This window comes from Leopardus geoffroyi, chromosome X, assembly GCF_018350155.1.
Source record: "Leopardus geoffroyi isolate Oge1 chromosome X, O.geoffroyi_Oge1_pat1.0, whole genome shotgun sequence".
In the NCBI taxonomy this organism is placed as follows: Eukaryota; Metazoa; Chordata; class Mammalia; order Carnivora; family Felidae; genus Leopardus; species Leopardus geoffroyi.
This window is the reverse complement of record NC_059343.1, coordinates 55,237,725-55,253,337: the sequence shown is the minus strand read 5'-3', so window position 1 is coordinate 55,253,337 and position 15,613 is coordinate 55,237,725. Positions and strand designations below refer to the sequence as shown.

Sequence of the window (15,613 nt, the reverse complement as noted above, 5' to 3'; positions counted from 1 at the left end):
CCTGTGCTCTCCTCTCTCTCTCTTGCCTTTCTTCATGACCATGCCCCTTCCCCTCTGCAGCACCTGCCATCTATTTTTTTCTCACAAACCATGTCTCTGCACCTCTACCTTCCTCAATGTGGCTTCTTCTCTGCCTTTAGTTGTGGAGTTTGCTCTGTCAGTCTTCAGGTTGATTTCTGGGGTATTTAGAATGATTTGATAGTTATCTAGCTGTGTTTGAGGGATGAGATGAGCCTAGAGTCCTCCTATTCTAACGCCATCTTAGCTCCTCCATGATGACACCCTTAGTTGCACATGTGTCTATTTCCCTATAATGTTCTGCAAGCCATAAGTACTTTAGTGTTTTTTTTTCACTTAATATTTTAATTTTAATTTTTAAAATTATTTTTTAAAGTTTATTTATTTTTGGTAGGGAGAGGGATAGGGAAGGAAAAACAGAGAGAGAAGGAGAAAGAGAATCCCAAACAGGTTCTGCACTGTGAACTCAGAGCCTGACATGGGTCTCTAACTCACAAACCATGAGATCATGATCTGAGTTGAAATCAAGAGTCAGATGCTTAACCAACTGAGCCACCCAGGTGCCCCATTACTTAATATTATTTTAAATGCATGTATATTTTTTAACCTGCCCCAAATCTTTGTCAGTTCATGTGTAATATTTACTGGTTAAGTGCTTATAAAAATTGGTTTGCTTATTCTTTGTGCTGGGTCCGAGTATTTGCTGTTAAGAAATATGTTTTTGTTCTGATTGTTTTTCCTATTTTGGGGAGGGGTTAATTCCCTTGGACTTATTCCCCAACGTGGATCAACTGGATCAATAAGTATAAACTATGCCTTATGTATGATTTTGCATCCACGTTTTCCAGAATTCTTTATGGCTATATAGACAGAATTAGCCTGGTGTACAGTGCTACCAGCAATGTGTAAGTGCATCCATGTCATAAACTCCTGCCAGAACCATTTCATAAATAATTATGTATATTTATTTTGTACTGACTGACCTGGAAACCAGAGACATAGAGGCAGGGAGGCAAGTTGGAATACTGCTACCATAGTCAAGGTCTAAGTAAAAAAGTCCTGAGTTTTGGTAATTACAAAACTAACAGATTCAAATTCATTATAAAACATTGACTAAGTGCCTATTATGTGCCAGGCCTGTACTAAATATATTAGTGCTTATTTTTTTTTAAGTTTATTTACTTTGAGACAGAAAGAGAGAGGAGCAATAACACATGCATATGAGTGGGGGACAGGCAGAGAGAGAATCCCAAGCAGGCTCCGTACTGTCAGTGCATAGCTGAACTGTGAGGTCATAACCTGAGCTGAAATCGAGAGTCAGATGCTTAACTGACTGAGCCGCCCGGCACCCTAGTACCTAATTAATTTTTTTTTATCTCTGTAAGTTAAAGTATTATTGGTCTTCATTATGTAGATGAGCAAACTAAGAATTATCAAATTGATGTAACATACCCTAGGTCACACAAATAGAAGTTCTAGAGCTGGGTTTCAAACATAGACTTTCTGAAGGATTAAGCTTCTGGAAGAATGAAAAGCAAAACAAAACAAAAACAAACAAAACAAAACCAAAATCAACCAACCAAAAAAAAAAAAAAAAGATAGAAAGAAAGGAAAACAAATGCATAGTTGTTAGTGACCAAAAGTAAGTGGGGGCCAAGGGAGGTAGCCAAGATAACTCCAATATTGGGTGCCTGTTCATGAATAGTGTTCCAATTGGCTAACCACTCAAGTTCTTGGTGGTGTTCTCTTTCAGGAGACTCTGACAGTTTCAGCAAAGTGCGGCCTCTAGGAGAAAAGCCAACCATTGTCCGTCCTCCAGTGAGGCCTCCAGATCCTCCGTGCCGGGCAGCTACTCCCCAAAAGCCAGAACCAAAGCCAGATATTGTGGTTAGCAATGCAGGGGGAATCTCATCGTCTGTGTAAGTAGAGTTGTTCCTCATCCTTGACCTAAAGGTCATGTTAGGCCATCAGGAGTTCTTTCAGGATCACCATTATGATTATGAAGAGTATACAGTCTACAACCCCAGGGCTTAGTTCACTTAATAGTCTAGGGAAATGTCACAGACAAGCCCTGTTTGGCGTGTTGCACTCATCACTCAAGGCTGACAGATTTCACTAAAACTGCCCTGATCTCTGTAGGGTGATAAGATTACATTCTGTTTTCATGTTCCCTTTGGAAATTTTTTTGTATTTTCTTGTTATTGCTACTGGCTTTTAAAGTAATTTGATGAACAGATTTATTTATTGTACTTGTGCCTTTAGGCTTTTTTTTTTATATCAAGGGTATGATTTTTAAAACTCTTCCAAAATTGGGGCGCCTGGGTGGCTCAGTTGGCTGGGCGTCCGACTTCGGCTCAGGTCGTGATCTCGCAGTTTGTGAGTTCAAGCCCCATGTCAGGCTCTGTGCTGACAGCTCAGAGCCTGGAGCCTGCTTCGGATTCTGTGTCTTCCTGTCTCTATGCCCCTCCCCTGCTCATGCTCTGTCTCTCTCTATCTCAAAAATAAATAAAACATTTTTAAAAATCTTCCAAAATGTCTCAGATTCTCCAGAGAACCTCTTGCAAAGTAGGAACTGAGCTTATTTCTAGCAGTTTTTCCTGAGGTGGGACTGGAAGCCAAGGAACCAGGCATAGAGTGGCTAAGGTAGGAGCATAGCAGCTCTCACAGATCAGCCTTTCATGGCCACAGTTAGCCTGACTGGTCTCTCTTCAGCCAGTGCTTGGGATCCCTCTCATATACTGCCGCCTGTATTCCTTTTTCTCATGTCTCTTGTTTTCCATAATTGTAAAATGGGGTAAGTAGGAAAAAGAAAGACTCTACCATATTAATTAAGTAGCTAAGTGTATTTACAAAAATGGCAAAAATTTATACTTTGAAACCAAAGACTTGTTTCACTTATTTCTCACAAGAATAGCCTGAACCAACAACATACTCAGACCATTCTGAACCAAGGGAAAGCAAAGGGCATTAGGCATAGCCTTGCAGTAGCTTATGGTCTCTGAGTCATTTCACATTCTGATGCTTGGGTTTCTTCTCAAACCCAGGTCCTTTGCAAGCTAAGGCAGACCCTTCAATTGGTGCCCATCTGGTTTATAGTTTTTGTGTTGCTCATTGTCTATTGGTTCTCATATGTATTCCAGAGAAACTCATGGGACTTGATTGGCTTCTGTTTGCAGGGTGGCTTCCAGGACCAGGTTCTTTGAAACAGCTTCCCGAAAACCAGGAAGGTAAGACATATAAGTGACAGAAGAAGAACCAAGTTACTTTTTATTTAATGGATCATGAGCATTTCATTTCCTCTCTTACATTCTGTTTTTCTGTTTCTCTGTAGCTGTCTCTGTCTCTCTGTCCCTTTCTCTCTCCTAGTTCTCTCTGTCTCCTCATCTCTCACCCTGTATATTTGTCTTTGTCTATATACATGTGTGTTTCTCTTTGTTACTCTATTTGTCTCTCTCACACTTTCTTTCTGTTTTTGTCATTCTCAGTCTCTTTCTCTCTTTGTGTTTTTCTACTTATATCTCTGTTTCTGTCTTTGTCTCTCTGTCTCCTATCTGTATATTTCACTCTTTTTCTGTCTTTCTCCATGTCTCTCTTTCTTTGCCTATCTCTGTATCTGTTGTGCCATTGAGTCTCTGGCACTGTTTTCCATTTCTTCTTCCTCCTCTTCCTCCTCCACCTCCTCCTCTTCTTTTCTTCTCTTTTCTTTTCTCTCTCTCTCTCTCTCAGACGCAGATATACAAACAGTACTCACATACTAAGTAACACTACAAGAAATATTACACTCAACGTAAGTTTTTTTTGTTAGTTTACTTATTTAGACTCTATTATATTCTAAAAGAGCAGCTGATAGGAATACACATAATGTAACACTCTAACATAAGCAGCCTTAGAATAAGCAAACATTAGGTGATAGGATATAAATCACCTGGAAAAAATTGAGGGAACAAAAAACGAATAGATTTGCCTTCGACTCCAGACCCACTGAAACAGAATCTCCAGGAGTGGGGCCTGAGTATGCTTCTTTTTTCTCTTCTCTTCTCTTATCTTTCTTCTTTCTTCTCTTTTCTTCCTTTCCTTTCCTTTCCTTTTACTTCCTTTCTTTCCTCTTTCATTCTTTCTTTCTTTCTTTCTCTCTTTCTTTTCTTTTTTTTTTTTTGAGATGAATTCCTCTTTTATTACACATATTCCAACTTTAACTTCAGGAAGATGAATGACATTATTCGGCAATGTGTCCTGATTATATTTCTTTTTTTTTTTTTTTATTATGTGAAATTTATTGTCAAATTGGTTTCCATACAACACCCAGTGCTCATCCCAAAAGGTGCCCTCCTCAATACCCATCACCCACCCTCACCTCCCTCCCACCCCCCATCAACCCTCAGTTTGTTCTCAGTTTTTAACAGTCTCTTATGCTTTGGCTCTCTCCCACTCTAACCTCTTTTTTTTTTTTTTCTTTTTTCCTCCCCCTCCCCCATGGGTTCCTGTTAAGTTTCTCAGGATCCACATAAGAGTGAAACCATATGGTATCTGTCTTTCTCTGTATGGCTTATTTCACTTAGCATCACACTCTCCAGTTCCATCCACGTTGCTACAAAAGGCCATATTTCATTTTTTCTCATTGCCACGTAGTATTCCATTGTGTATATAAACCACAATTTCTTTATCCATTCATCAATTGATGGACATTTAGGCTCTTTCCATAATTTGGCTATTGTTGAGAGTGCTGCTATGAACATTGGGGTACAAGTGCCACTATGCATCAGTACTCCTGTAGCCCTTGGATAAATTCCTAGCAGTGCTATTGCTGGGTCATAGGGTAGGTCTATTTTTAATTTTCTGAGGAACCTCCACACTGCTTTCCAGAGCGGCTGCACCAATTTGCATTCCCACCAACAGTGCAAGAGGGTTCCCGTTTCTCCACATCCTCTCCAGCATCTAGAGTCTCCTGATTTGTTCATTTTGGCCACTCGGACTGGCGTGAGGTGATACCTGAGTGTGGTTTTGATTTGTATTTCCCTGATAAGGAGCGACGCTGAACATCTTTTCATGTGACTGTTGGCCATCCGGATGTCTTCTTTAGAGAAGTGTCTATTCATGTTTTCTGCCCATTTCTTCACTGGGTTATTTGTTTTTCGGGTGTGGAGTTTGGTGAGCTCTTTATAGATTTTGGATACTAGCCCTTTGTACGATATGTCATTTGCAAATATCTTTTCCCATTCCGTTGGTTGCCTTTTAGTTTTGGTGGTTGTTTCCTTTGCTGTGCAGAAGCTTTTTATCTTCATAAGGTCCCAGTAATTCACTTTTGCTTTTAATTCCCTTGCCTTTGGGGATGTGTCGAGTAAGACATTGCTACGGCTGAGGTCAGAGAGGTCTTTTCCTGCTTTCTCCTCTAACGTTTTGATGGTTTCCTGTCTCACATTCAGGTCCTTTATCCATTTTGAGTTTATTTTTGTGAATGGTGTGAGAAAGTGGTCTAGATTCAACCTTCTGCATGTTGCTGTCCAGTTCTCCCAGCACCATTTGTTAAAGAGGCTGTCTTTTTTCCATTGGATGTTCTTTCCTGCTTTGTCAAAGATGAGTTGGCCAAACGTTTGTGGGTCTAGTTCTGGGGTTTCTATTCTATTCCATTGATCTATGTGTCTGTTTTTGTGCCAATACCATGCTGTCTTGATGATGACAGCTTTGTAGTAGAGGCTAAAGTCTGGGATTGTGATGCCTCCTGCTTTGGTCTTCTTCTTCAAAATTCCTTTGGCTATTCTGGGCCTTTTGTGGTTCCATATGAATTTTAGGATTGCTTGTTCTAGTTTCGAGAAGAATGCTGGTGCAATTTTGATTGGGATTGCATTGAATGTGTAGATAGCTTTGGGTAGTATTGACATTTTGACAATATTTATTTATCCAATCCATGAGCAGGGAATGTCTTTCCATTTCTTTAAATCTTCTTCAATTTCCTTCATAAGCTTTCTATAGTTTTCAGCATACAGATCCTTTACATCTTTGGTTAGATTTATTCCTAGGTATTTTATGCTTCTTGGTGCAATTGTGAATGGGATCAGTTTCTTTATTTGTCTTTCTGTTGCTTCATTGTTAGTGTATAAGAATGCAACTGATTTCTGTACATTCATTTTGTATCCTGCAACTTTGCTGAATTCATGTATCACTTCTAGCAGACTTTTGGTGGAGTCTATCGGATTTTCCATGTATAATATCATGTCATCTGCAAAAAGCGAAAGCTTGACTTCATCTTTGCCAATTTTGATGCCTTTGATTTCCTTTTGTTGTCTGATTGCTGATGCTAGAACTTCCAGCACTATGTTAAACAACAGCGGTGAGAGTGGGCATCCCTGTCGTGTTCCTGATCTCAGGGAAAAAGCTCTCAGCTTTTCCCCATTGAGGATGATGTTAGCTGTGGGCTTTTCATAAATGGCTTTTATGATCTTTAAGTATGTTCCTTCTATCCCGACTTTCTCAAGGGTTTTTATTAAGAAAGGGTGCTGGATTTTGTCAAAGGCCTTTTCTGCATCGATTGACAGGATCATATGGTTCTTCTCTCTTTTTTTGTTAATGTGATGTATCACATTGATTGATTTGCGAATGTTGAACCAGCCCTGCATCCCAGGAATGAATCCCACTTGATCATGGTGAATAATTCTTTTTATATGCCGTTGAATTCGATTTGCTAGTATCTTGTTGAGAATTTTTGCATCCATATTCATCAGGGATATTGGCCGGTAGTTCTCTTTTTTTACTGGGTCTCTGTCTGGTTTGGGAATCAAAGTAATACTGGCTTCATAGAATGAGTCTGGAAGTTTTCCTTCCCTTTCTATTTCTTGGAATAGCTTGAGAAGGATAGGTATTATCTCTGCTTTAAACGTCTGGTAGAACTCCCCTGGGAAGCCATCTGGTCCTGGACTCTTATTTGTTGGGAGATTTTTGATAACCGATTCAATTTCTTCGCTGGCTATGGGTCTGTTCAAGCTTTCTATTTCCTCCTGATTGAGTTTTGGAAGAGTGTGGGTGTTTAGGAATTTGTCCATTTCTTCCAGGTTGTCCAATTTTTTGGCATATAATTTTTCATAGTATTCCCTGATAATTGTTTGTATCTCTGAGGGATTGGTTGTAATAATTCCATTTTCATTCATGATTTTATCTATTTGGGTCCTCTCCATTTTCTTTTTGAGAAGCCTGGCTAGAGGTTTGTCAATTTTGTTTATTTTTTCAAAAACCCAACTCTTGGTTTCGTTGATCTGCTCTACAGTTTTTTTAGACTCTATATTGTTTATTTCTGCTCTGATCTTTATTATTTCTCTTCTTCTGCTGGGTTTGGTGTGTCTTTGCTGTTCTGCTTCTATTTCCTTTAGGTGTGCTGTTAGATTTTGTATTTGGGATTTTTCTTGTTTCTTGAGATAGGCCTGGATTGCAATGTATTTTCCTCTCAGGACTGCTTTCGCTGCGTCCCAAAGCGTTTGGATTGTTGTATTTTCATTTTTGTTTGTTTCCATATATTTTTTAATTTCTTCTCTAATTGCCTGGCTGACCCACTCATTCATTAGTAGGGTGTTCTTTAACCTCCATGCTTTTGGAGGTTTTCCAGACTTTTTTCTGTGGTTGATTTCAAGCTTCATAGCATTGTGGTCTGAAAGTATGCATGGTATAATTTCAATTCTGGTAAACTTATGAAGGGCTGTTTTGTGACCCAGTATATGATCTATCTTGGAGAATGTTCCATGTGCACTCGAGAAGAAAGTATATTCTGTTGCTTTGGGATGCAGAGTTCTAAATATATCTGTCAAGTCCATCTGATCCAATGTCTCATTCAGGGCCCTTGTTTCTTTACTGACCGTGTGTCTAGATGATCTGTCCATTTCTGTAAGTGGGGTGTTAAAGTCCCCTGCAATTACCACATTCTTATCAATAAGGTTGCTTATGTTTATGAGTAGTTGTTTTATATATTTGGGGGCTCCGGTATTCGGCGCATAGACATTTATAATTGTTAGCTCTTCCTGATGAATAGACCCTGTAACTATTATATAATGTCCTTCTTCATCTCTTGTTACATCCATTCTGATACCCTATGTCTTTTGGTTGGCGCATTTAATCCATTTACATTAGTGTTATTATAGAAAGATACGGGTTTAGAGTCATTGTGATGTCTGTATGTTTTATGCTTGTAGTGATGTCTCTGGTACTTTGTCTCACAGGGTCCCCCTTAGGATCTCTTGTAGGGCCGGTTTAGTGGTGACAAATTCCTTCAGTTTTTGTTTGTTTGGGAAGACCTTTATCTCTCCTTCTATTCTAAATGACAGACTTGCTGCATAAAGGATTCTCGGCTGCATATTTTTTCTGTCTAGCACACTGAAAATCTCGTGCCAATTCTTTCTGGCCTGCCAAGTTTCAAAAGAGAGATCAGTCACGAGTCTTATAGGTCTCCCCTTATATGTGAGGGTACGTTTACCCCTTGGTGCTTTCAGAATTTTCTCTTTATCCTTGTATTTTGCCAGTTTCACTATGATATGTCATGCAGAAGATCGATTCAAGTTACGTCTGAAAGGAGTTCTCTGTGCCTCTTGGATTTCATTGCCTTTTTCCTTCCCCAGTTCAGGGAAGTTCTCAGCTATGATTTCTTCAAGTACCCCTTCAGCACCTTTCCCTCTCTCTTCCTCCTCTGGGATACCAATTATGCGTATATTATTTCTTTTTAGTGTATCACTTAGTTCTCTAATTTTCCCCTCATACTCCTGGATTTTTTTTATCTCTCTTTTTCTCAGCTTCCTCTTTTTCATAACTTTATCTTCTAGTTCACCTATTCTCTCCTCTGCCTCTTCAATCCGAGCTGTGGTGGTTTCCATTTTGGTTTGCATTTCATTTAAAGCGTTTTTCAGCTCCTCGTGACTGTTCCTTAGTCCCTTGATCTCTGTAGCAAGAGATTCTCTGCTGTCCTCTATACTGTTTTCAAGCCCAGCGATTAATTTTATGACTATTATTCTAAAGTCACTTTCTGTTATATTATTTAAATCCTTTTTGATCAGCTCATTAGCTGTTGTTATTTCCTGGAGATTCTTCTGAGGGGAATTCTTCCGCTTGGTCATTTTGGATAGTCCCTGGAGTGGTGAGGACCTGCAGGGCACTTCCCCTGTGCTGTGGTGTATAACTGGAGTTGGTGGGCGGAGTCGCAGTCAGACCTGATGTCTGCCCCCGGCCCACCGCTGGGGCCACAGTCAGACTGGTGTGTGCCTTCTCTTCCCCTCTCCTAGGGGCGGGATTCACTGTGGGGTGGCGTGGCCCGTCTGGGCTACTTGCACACTGCCAGGCTTGTGACGCTGGGGATCTGGCGTATTAGCTGGGGTGGGTAGGCAAGGTGCACAGGGGCAGGAGGGGCAGGCTTAGCTCGCTTCTCCTTAGGTGATCCACTTCAGGAGGGGCCCTGTGGCAGCGGGAGGGAGTCAGATCCGCTGCCGGAGGTTTGGCTCCTCCGCAGAAGCACAGAGTTGGGTGTTTGCGCGGAGGGAGGAAGTTCCCTGGCAGGAACTGGTTCTCTTTGGGATTTTGGCTGGGGGATGGGCGGGGGAGATGGCGCTGGCGAGCGCCTTTGTTCCCCACCAAACTGAGCTCTGTCGTCCGGGGGCTCAGCAGCTCTCCCTCCCTTTGTCCTCCAGCCTTCCCGCTTTCCGAGCAGAGCTGTTAACTTATGACCTCCCAGACGCTAAGTCGCGCTTGCTGTCGGAACACAGTCCGTCAGGCCTCTCCGCTTTTGCCCGCCAGACTCGGGGGCTCTGCTTGGCCGGCGAGCCGCCCCTCCACCCCGTCTCCCTCCCGCCAGTCCGTGGAGCGCGCACCGCCTCGCCGCCCTTCCTACCCTCTTCCGTGGGCCTCTCGTCTGCGCTTGGCTCCGGCGACTCCGTTCTGCTAATCCTCTGGCGGTTTTCTGGGTTATTTAGGCAGGTGTAGGTGGAATCTAAGTGATCAGCAGGACGCGCGGTGAGCCCAGCGTCCTCCTACGCTGCCATCTTCCCTCCCTCCTCTTTCTCTCTTTCTTTCTTTTCCTTCCTTCCTTCCTTCCTTCCTTCCTTCCTTCCTTCCTTCCAGTTTGTTTTTAAAACTTCTAAGATATTGATACAGATTGTCCAGAATCTGGCATCTGAGACCCTTAGGCTATAACATCTAGAGAAATGGCTGCATAGCCTTTAGGGACTCTTTTGTGAGCTTGCTCCATGTTGCTTATCACAGAGTTTGAAATTGTGCTTCCTGATGGGTGATAAGAGTATAGCTTTTCTAGGTGGTCAGTTAAAAGAAAAATGTGCCTTTACCAACACTGGAGCTGGGGTATGCTTAACACTATCTAGTCAATGCTGTGAGACCTAACTCACCAGTACATGACCCTGCACAGCAAGTCACCCTAGTTCTGCTTGGCAGTCAGCCATTAGACCAGGCCAAATTCTCCTTTGACAATAATTTACTATTTATTCTCCCATAACAGATAAAAATGATGTTACAGTCCCAGATTTCTCTTCCAATACAATAAAACTTTAACCTAGGATGTTTTTTTTTTTTAATTTTTTTTTTTAACGTTTTATTTATGAGACAGGGAGAGACAGAGCATGAACAGGGGAGGGTCAGAGAGAGAGGGAGACACAGAATCTGAAACAGGCTCCAGGCTCTGAGCAGTCAGCACAGAGCCCGATGCGGGGCTCGAACTCACGAACAGTGAGAACGTGACCTGAGCCGAAGTCGGACGCTTAACCGACTGAGCCACCCAGGCGCCCCAAACCTAGGATGTTTTTAAAGCAGGCTTAGTCAAATGTCCCTCTTGAAAAAAAAATAAGAGAGAGAGAGAGAGACAGAGACAGAGAGACTCTTAATATAGCACCTGCCTGTGAGCAGGATCACATCCTATTTCCTTGGTGATTCTTCCTCCCTCCCTAGAATAAGCCATATGAGAAATAACTACCAAGGAAATGTAATGAAGTAAACTAGAATTAACAGAATGAATTGGGTACATCTAAAGGAAAGCTTTTTTTACAGGGTACTTGCATGATTCAGTGGGTTAGGCATCCAACTTTGGCTCAGGTTGAGCATCCAACTTTGGCTCAGGTCATTATCTCAAGGTTCTTGGGTTCAAGTGCCACGTTGGGCTCTGTGCTGACAGCTCAGAGCCTGGAGTCTGCTTTGGATTCTGTGTCTCCCTCTCTGTCTGCCCCTTTTCTACTCACACTCTGCCTCTCTCACTCTCAAAAATAACATTAAAACATTTTTTTAAAGGAAAACTTTTTTAGAGGAAGTGATACCTAAGTTAGAGCTTAAAAGATGAGTAGAAATACACCAAAACATATAAAGAATTCATTGGTAGCCTTGGACAGGGAACCGAGACAATGAGAGAGAATTTGTAAGAGGCATGAACAAAGTCCAGTAGAATCTTGAAGGCAGGCCAGCTTCTAAAAGGAAATTATAGCCAGACTGATGTTGAGAGTATGGAAACATTGTCTGAGCTACTGTCACTACTGGCTGAGCTATGTCAGCTATGTCAGCTACTGCTCAGGGAATTCCTGGACCAACTTACAACATGAGAGGGCTGTAGCCAAACCAGGCATTTCAGGCTAGAGAACAACTCTACTTATCCTATGTTTAGGCTTCTGGAACCTAGATTTAATTCCGTACTTTACCTCCAGATACCATCTTGGCAGAGGTGTGGGCAACACCAAAATGGATACACCTATCCTCCAGTGTGTCATGAGCCATAGAGACATACTCTGTATCCACAGGTTCCTCCCATTTAGTATCCACGTAGAAAAAACAACACTTCTGTCTAGGCTCCCACCTTGTAACCCCCATTTGTATTAGTACATCTACATCAGTACCATCTATAGACATTGTTGAAAAGCTCTTCTCTCATCTCTGATGAAAATAATCATCTGTTTATCCTTTGTTTATCCTCCTTTTTGCTTCCCATTTGTACCCCTGACTGTAGCCTGACATTTGAATCACCTCACTTCCTCATTCATCTCCTTTCCATAACCAATAAAAAAATTAAATCTCAAATGACAGTGAGAAGTGGTTCATCAAGAAGAGAAGGGAGGGGAAGATAGTTCAGCAAGGCAGACAGCTTATGCAAGACAAGTTCAGTAAGTCATTAGTGTTACACTTTGGCTACAATGTGGGGGTGAGAAGAGGGAAACTTACGTGGAGGTGAGGCCAGAAAGATACTTTGGGGCCAGATTTTAAAGACCTTATATGACATACAAAGGGTTTTTGTCTTTATACTATACTCTATGATGAGTCATGGAACTTTTAAACATGACAATGCATAGTCTGAGATGACTGAATTGTAAAAAAATCATTCTAGTAATACTGAGAAAGATAGATGGGAGAGTAAAGACTGGAGATAGAGAGACTAATTAGGAGGATAATCATCATGGCAACAGTTAATGAGGCCTTAACCTATGACATTGCCAATACAATGGAATAAAATGGACAGTTTTGAGATAGACACAATGAGACCTTGCTGATTTTTCAAACATGGAGCATTGGAGAAGGATTAAAAGGGGGTAAAAGTCTATTCTAGAAAATTAAGTGTATGATAACAATAATGAGTCATGGAGGAACAACTTTTGTGGGAAAGTGTTGCTCCCCTCAATTTTGGACACAGTGATTTTAAGACCCTGTGGAATATCAAGAAAAAAATATCCAGTGGGGGTTGAGAGGAAGATAGGAGCAGAGTAGGAGGACCTGCGGCTCACCCATCCCACAAACACAACTAGATAACTAAAATCATCCTAAATGCCCCCAGAAATAGACAGGAAGACTGACAGAACAAACTCTACAAATAAAGGTAGGAAATAGTCCACACTGAAGAAGGTAGGAAGTGTGGAGAGGGCGTTTAGGGGAGAAATGGTTCGCTGGTATGTGCAGGGGAGGGATCAGTGCTCACAGAGAAGGGCAAGAGATAGAGGATCACAGAAGAATGCACAAGGAGAACATTTCCCCAGGGTTGTTGGCTTGGAAAATGAAAATGGCTGAATTTTTTGAGTTCTTGCAACAAGTGGGGCTTAAAGCATGTAGTTTTAAGGGAGAGTGGACTTTGCTGTGATAGAGGCTGGGGGGCACTGCGCTGCTCCTATAAAGAAGGCAGTATACACCCCCAAGTCTGATAGTGTGGAAACAGCTATCTGAAAAACACCTGGGACATATGGGGGAAGATTATTTGCTCCTCTCAGAGTGCTTCCCTTAGAGTCAGTGTGCATGGAGGCACCTCTCCAAGGACAAGGGAGATAGCTGGTGCCATTTCTCCCATTCACACCCCTCAGCATAAACACAGAGCCACCTGCAATAAGCACCATAGCACCAACACTAGCTTCCTAGCCTGCTTACACCAGGTCCCTCACCCCTGTGCTCTGGAGGTACTGCCCTTCTAGGTCAAGCTTGTATCAGGCACAGCATGGTGAGGCCCTTCCCTAGAAGACCACCAGAAACCCCTGTCCAGTTTGCATTTCCTGACCAGAGCATTCTGCAGGGCTTCATTTCTATTGGAAGTAGCATCATGTCTCATTTCACAAGCACACCAGAGCACACCTAGTTAAACCTCACCACATTAAGACCAGGGACCAAACACTGTCCAATGTAGGCAAGGAAAATGTCTGCAGAGGACTGGCCTGAAGGATGGAGCACCTAAAACACAGCAGAAAACATGCAGCACACACAAGAGACGCTCTGTAAATCTCCAGGCCATGGACAGCATGGGGCGAAGGGAGGGGGGGTTCGTGTTCACTTCTGGAGCAAGAGCTCACTGCTGCTCTGGCTTTCAGTCATACTTTCCCTAGTAAAAAAGACACCTGCAGATCTCAGGGAGGCGGGACTTGGTATAAGCAGCTCAAGCCTCTGCTGTGTGGGCTATGCCACTAGTGGATGTCCCTCATTGCTCATATGATGGATGTAAAATGGTGTTAGCCCACTCTCTTTCCCAGCGAGGTGACTTTGCTTCCACTTCTTTTCAGGAAGCCCTCACAGAAGAGTGAACAATCTCCCCTCTTGTGTCCCAGGCTTCCATCAGATCTCTACCTTCATCCTATTTACTGGCCTTCTGTCCACCCAGCAGTGCAGTGCTGCTGTGTTTTATCTCAGGCACACAGCTGGGTTTCAAAACTGCAAATTTTAGGGACTTGGTGTGGCAGGGACCCACACTGATTCTCTAGGAGGGACTCACTGCTTTCTGCTGGTACCAGTTTGTCCCAGAAAAATAGTCACATGATCACACAGGGGCTTGGATTTTATGGTAAAGTTCAACAAAAAGCCCTCATCCAGGTTAGCTGCCCTCAGCAGCCTTTATGTTAATGAATGGGACAGCTCAATGGTGCCCACTGGCTCTTTTGTCCCTTGAGAGGCAGTGCCACCTCTTCCAAATGCAGTCCAAGAAGAAGAACTTTCTCTCTCAGTTTAACCCAGGAGATCCTCAGAGAACACTGACTACTTTCTGGATTTTGGCCTCCTTTTCCACAGGAGCAACACTATACCCACCAGGCTTGACCCTGGTGATGGTGCAGACTTCTAAAACTTCAGACTATCAGCTTGGCTGCTTGTAAAAACTGGCTATAATCAGCTCCTCTTGTATTCTCAAGTCCCTGGTTTTGGGGAAGTGTTTTTCTTCTGCAACCCCCTTGCATACTGCTTTCATTTGTCCTCTCTCTCTCTTTCCCTTTGTCTATTTCTCCTCTCTCTGTGATCAGGGCTCCCTCCTCTCTGCAGCACCCACGATTCTTTTCTAGCCCCCAAATCACATCTCCAAGCCTCCTACCTTCCATAATATTGCCTCTTTTCTCCCTCTAGTTGTGTAGTTTGTTCTCTCAGTCCTCAGATGGATTTCCTGGGTGTTCAGAATGATTTGATAATTACCTATCTATGTTCAAGGAATGAGGTAGCATAAGATCCTCATACTACTCTGCCATCTTAACTCCTCCTATTAATTAATAAAATTAGTAAGCCTCTAGCCAGGCTTACCAAAAAGAAAAGAGAAAAGACACAAACAAATAAAATCACAAATGATAGAGGAGAAATAACAACCAACACCACAGAAATACAAACACTTAGAATATTATGAAAAACTATATGCCAACAAATTGGACAAACTGGAAGAAATGGATAAATTCCTAGAAACATATAAACTACCAAAAATGAAACAGGAAGAAATAGAAAACTTGAACATACTGATAATCAGCAAAGACATTGAATCAGTAATCAAAAATCTCCCAGCAAACAAAAGTCCAGGGCCAGATGGCTTCATGGAGAAATTCTACCAAACATTAAAGAAAGAATTAATACCTATTTTTCCGCAAACTCTTCCAAAAAATAGAAAAAGAAGGAAAACCTAGGAAGTCATTCTATAGGGCCACAACATTACCTGAATACCAAAACCAGAATAAGACTCCACTAAAAGAGAAATACAGGCCACTATCCTTGATGAAGATGGATGCAGAAATTCTCAATAAAATACTAGCAAACCAAATCTAACAGTACATTAAAAGAATCATTCACCACAATCAAGTAGGATTCATTCCTGGGCTTCAAAGGTAGTTCAATATTCACAATTCAATCAATACTGTATACC

At 42.0% G+C, this 15,613-nt stretch overlaps 1 protein-coding gene across 6 annotated transcripts in view; it reads left to right on the top strand.

Annotated features, from left to right (window-relative positions):
* OPHN1 (oligophrenin 1) overlaps positions 1-15,613 on the top strand; it is a 618,968-nt gene that overhangs the window by 588,728 nt on the left and 14,627 nt on the right. For 5 of the 6 annotated variants that reach the window (XM_045472066.1, XM_045472065.1, XM_045472064.1 and 2 more), the window contains 2 exons: positions 1,772-1,937; positions 3,195-3,245. In XM_045472066.1, coding sequence (XP_045328022.1) covers positions 1,772-1,937; positions 3,195-3,245 — 217 coding nt within the window. Of the gene's footprint in view, positions 1-1,771; positions 1,938-2,559; positions 2,662-3,194; positions 3,246-15,613 lie in introns of those variants that run through there. The other variant, XR_006710966.1, reaches the window with a different exon arrangement.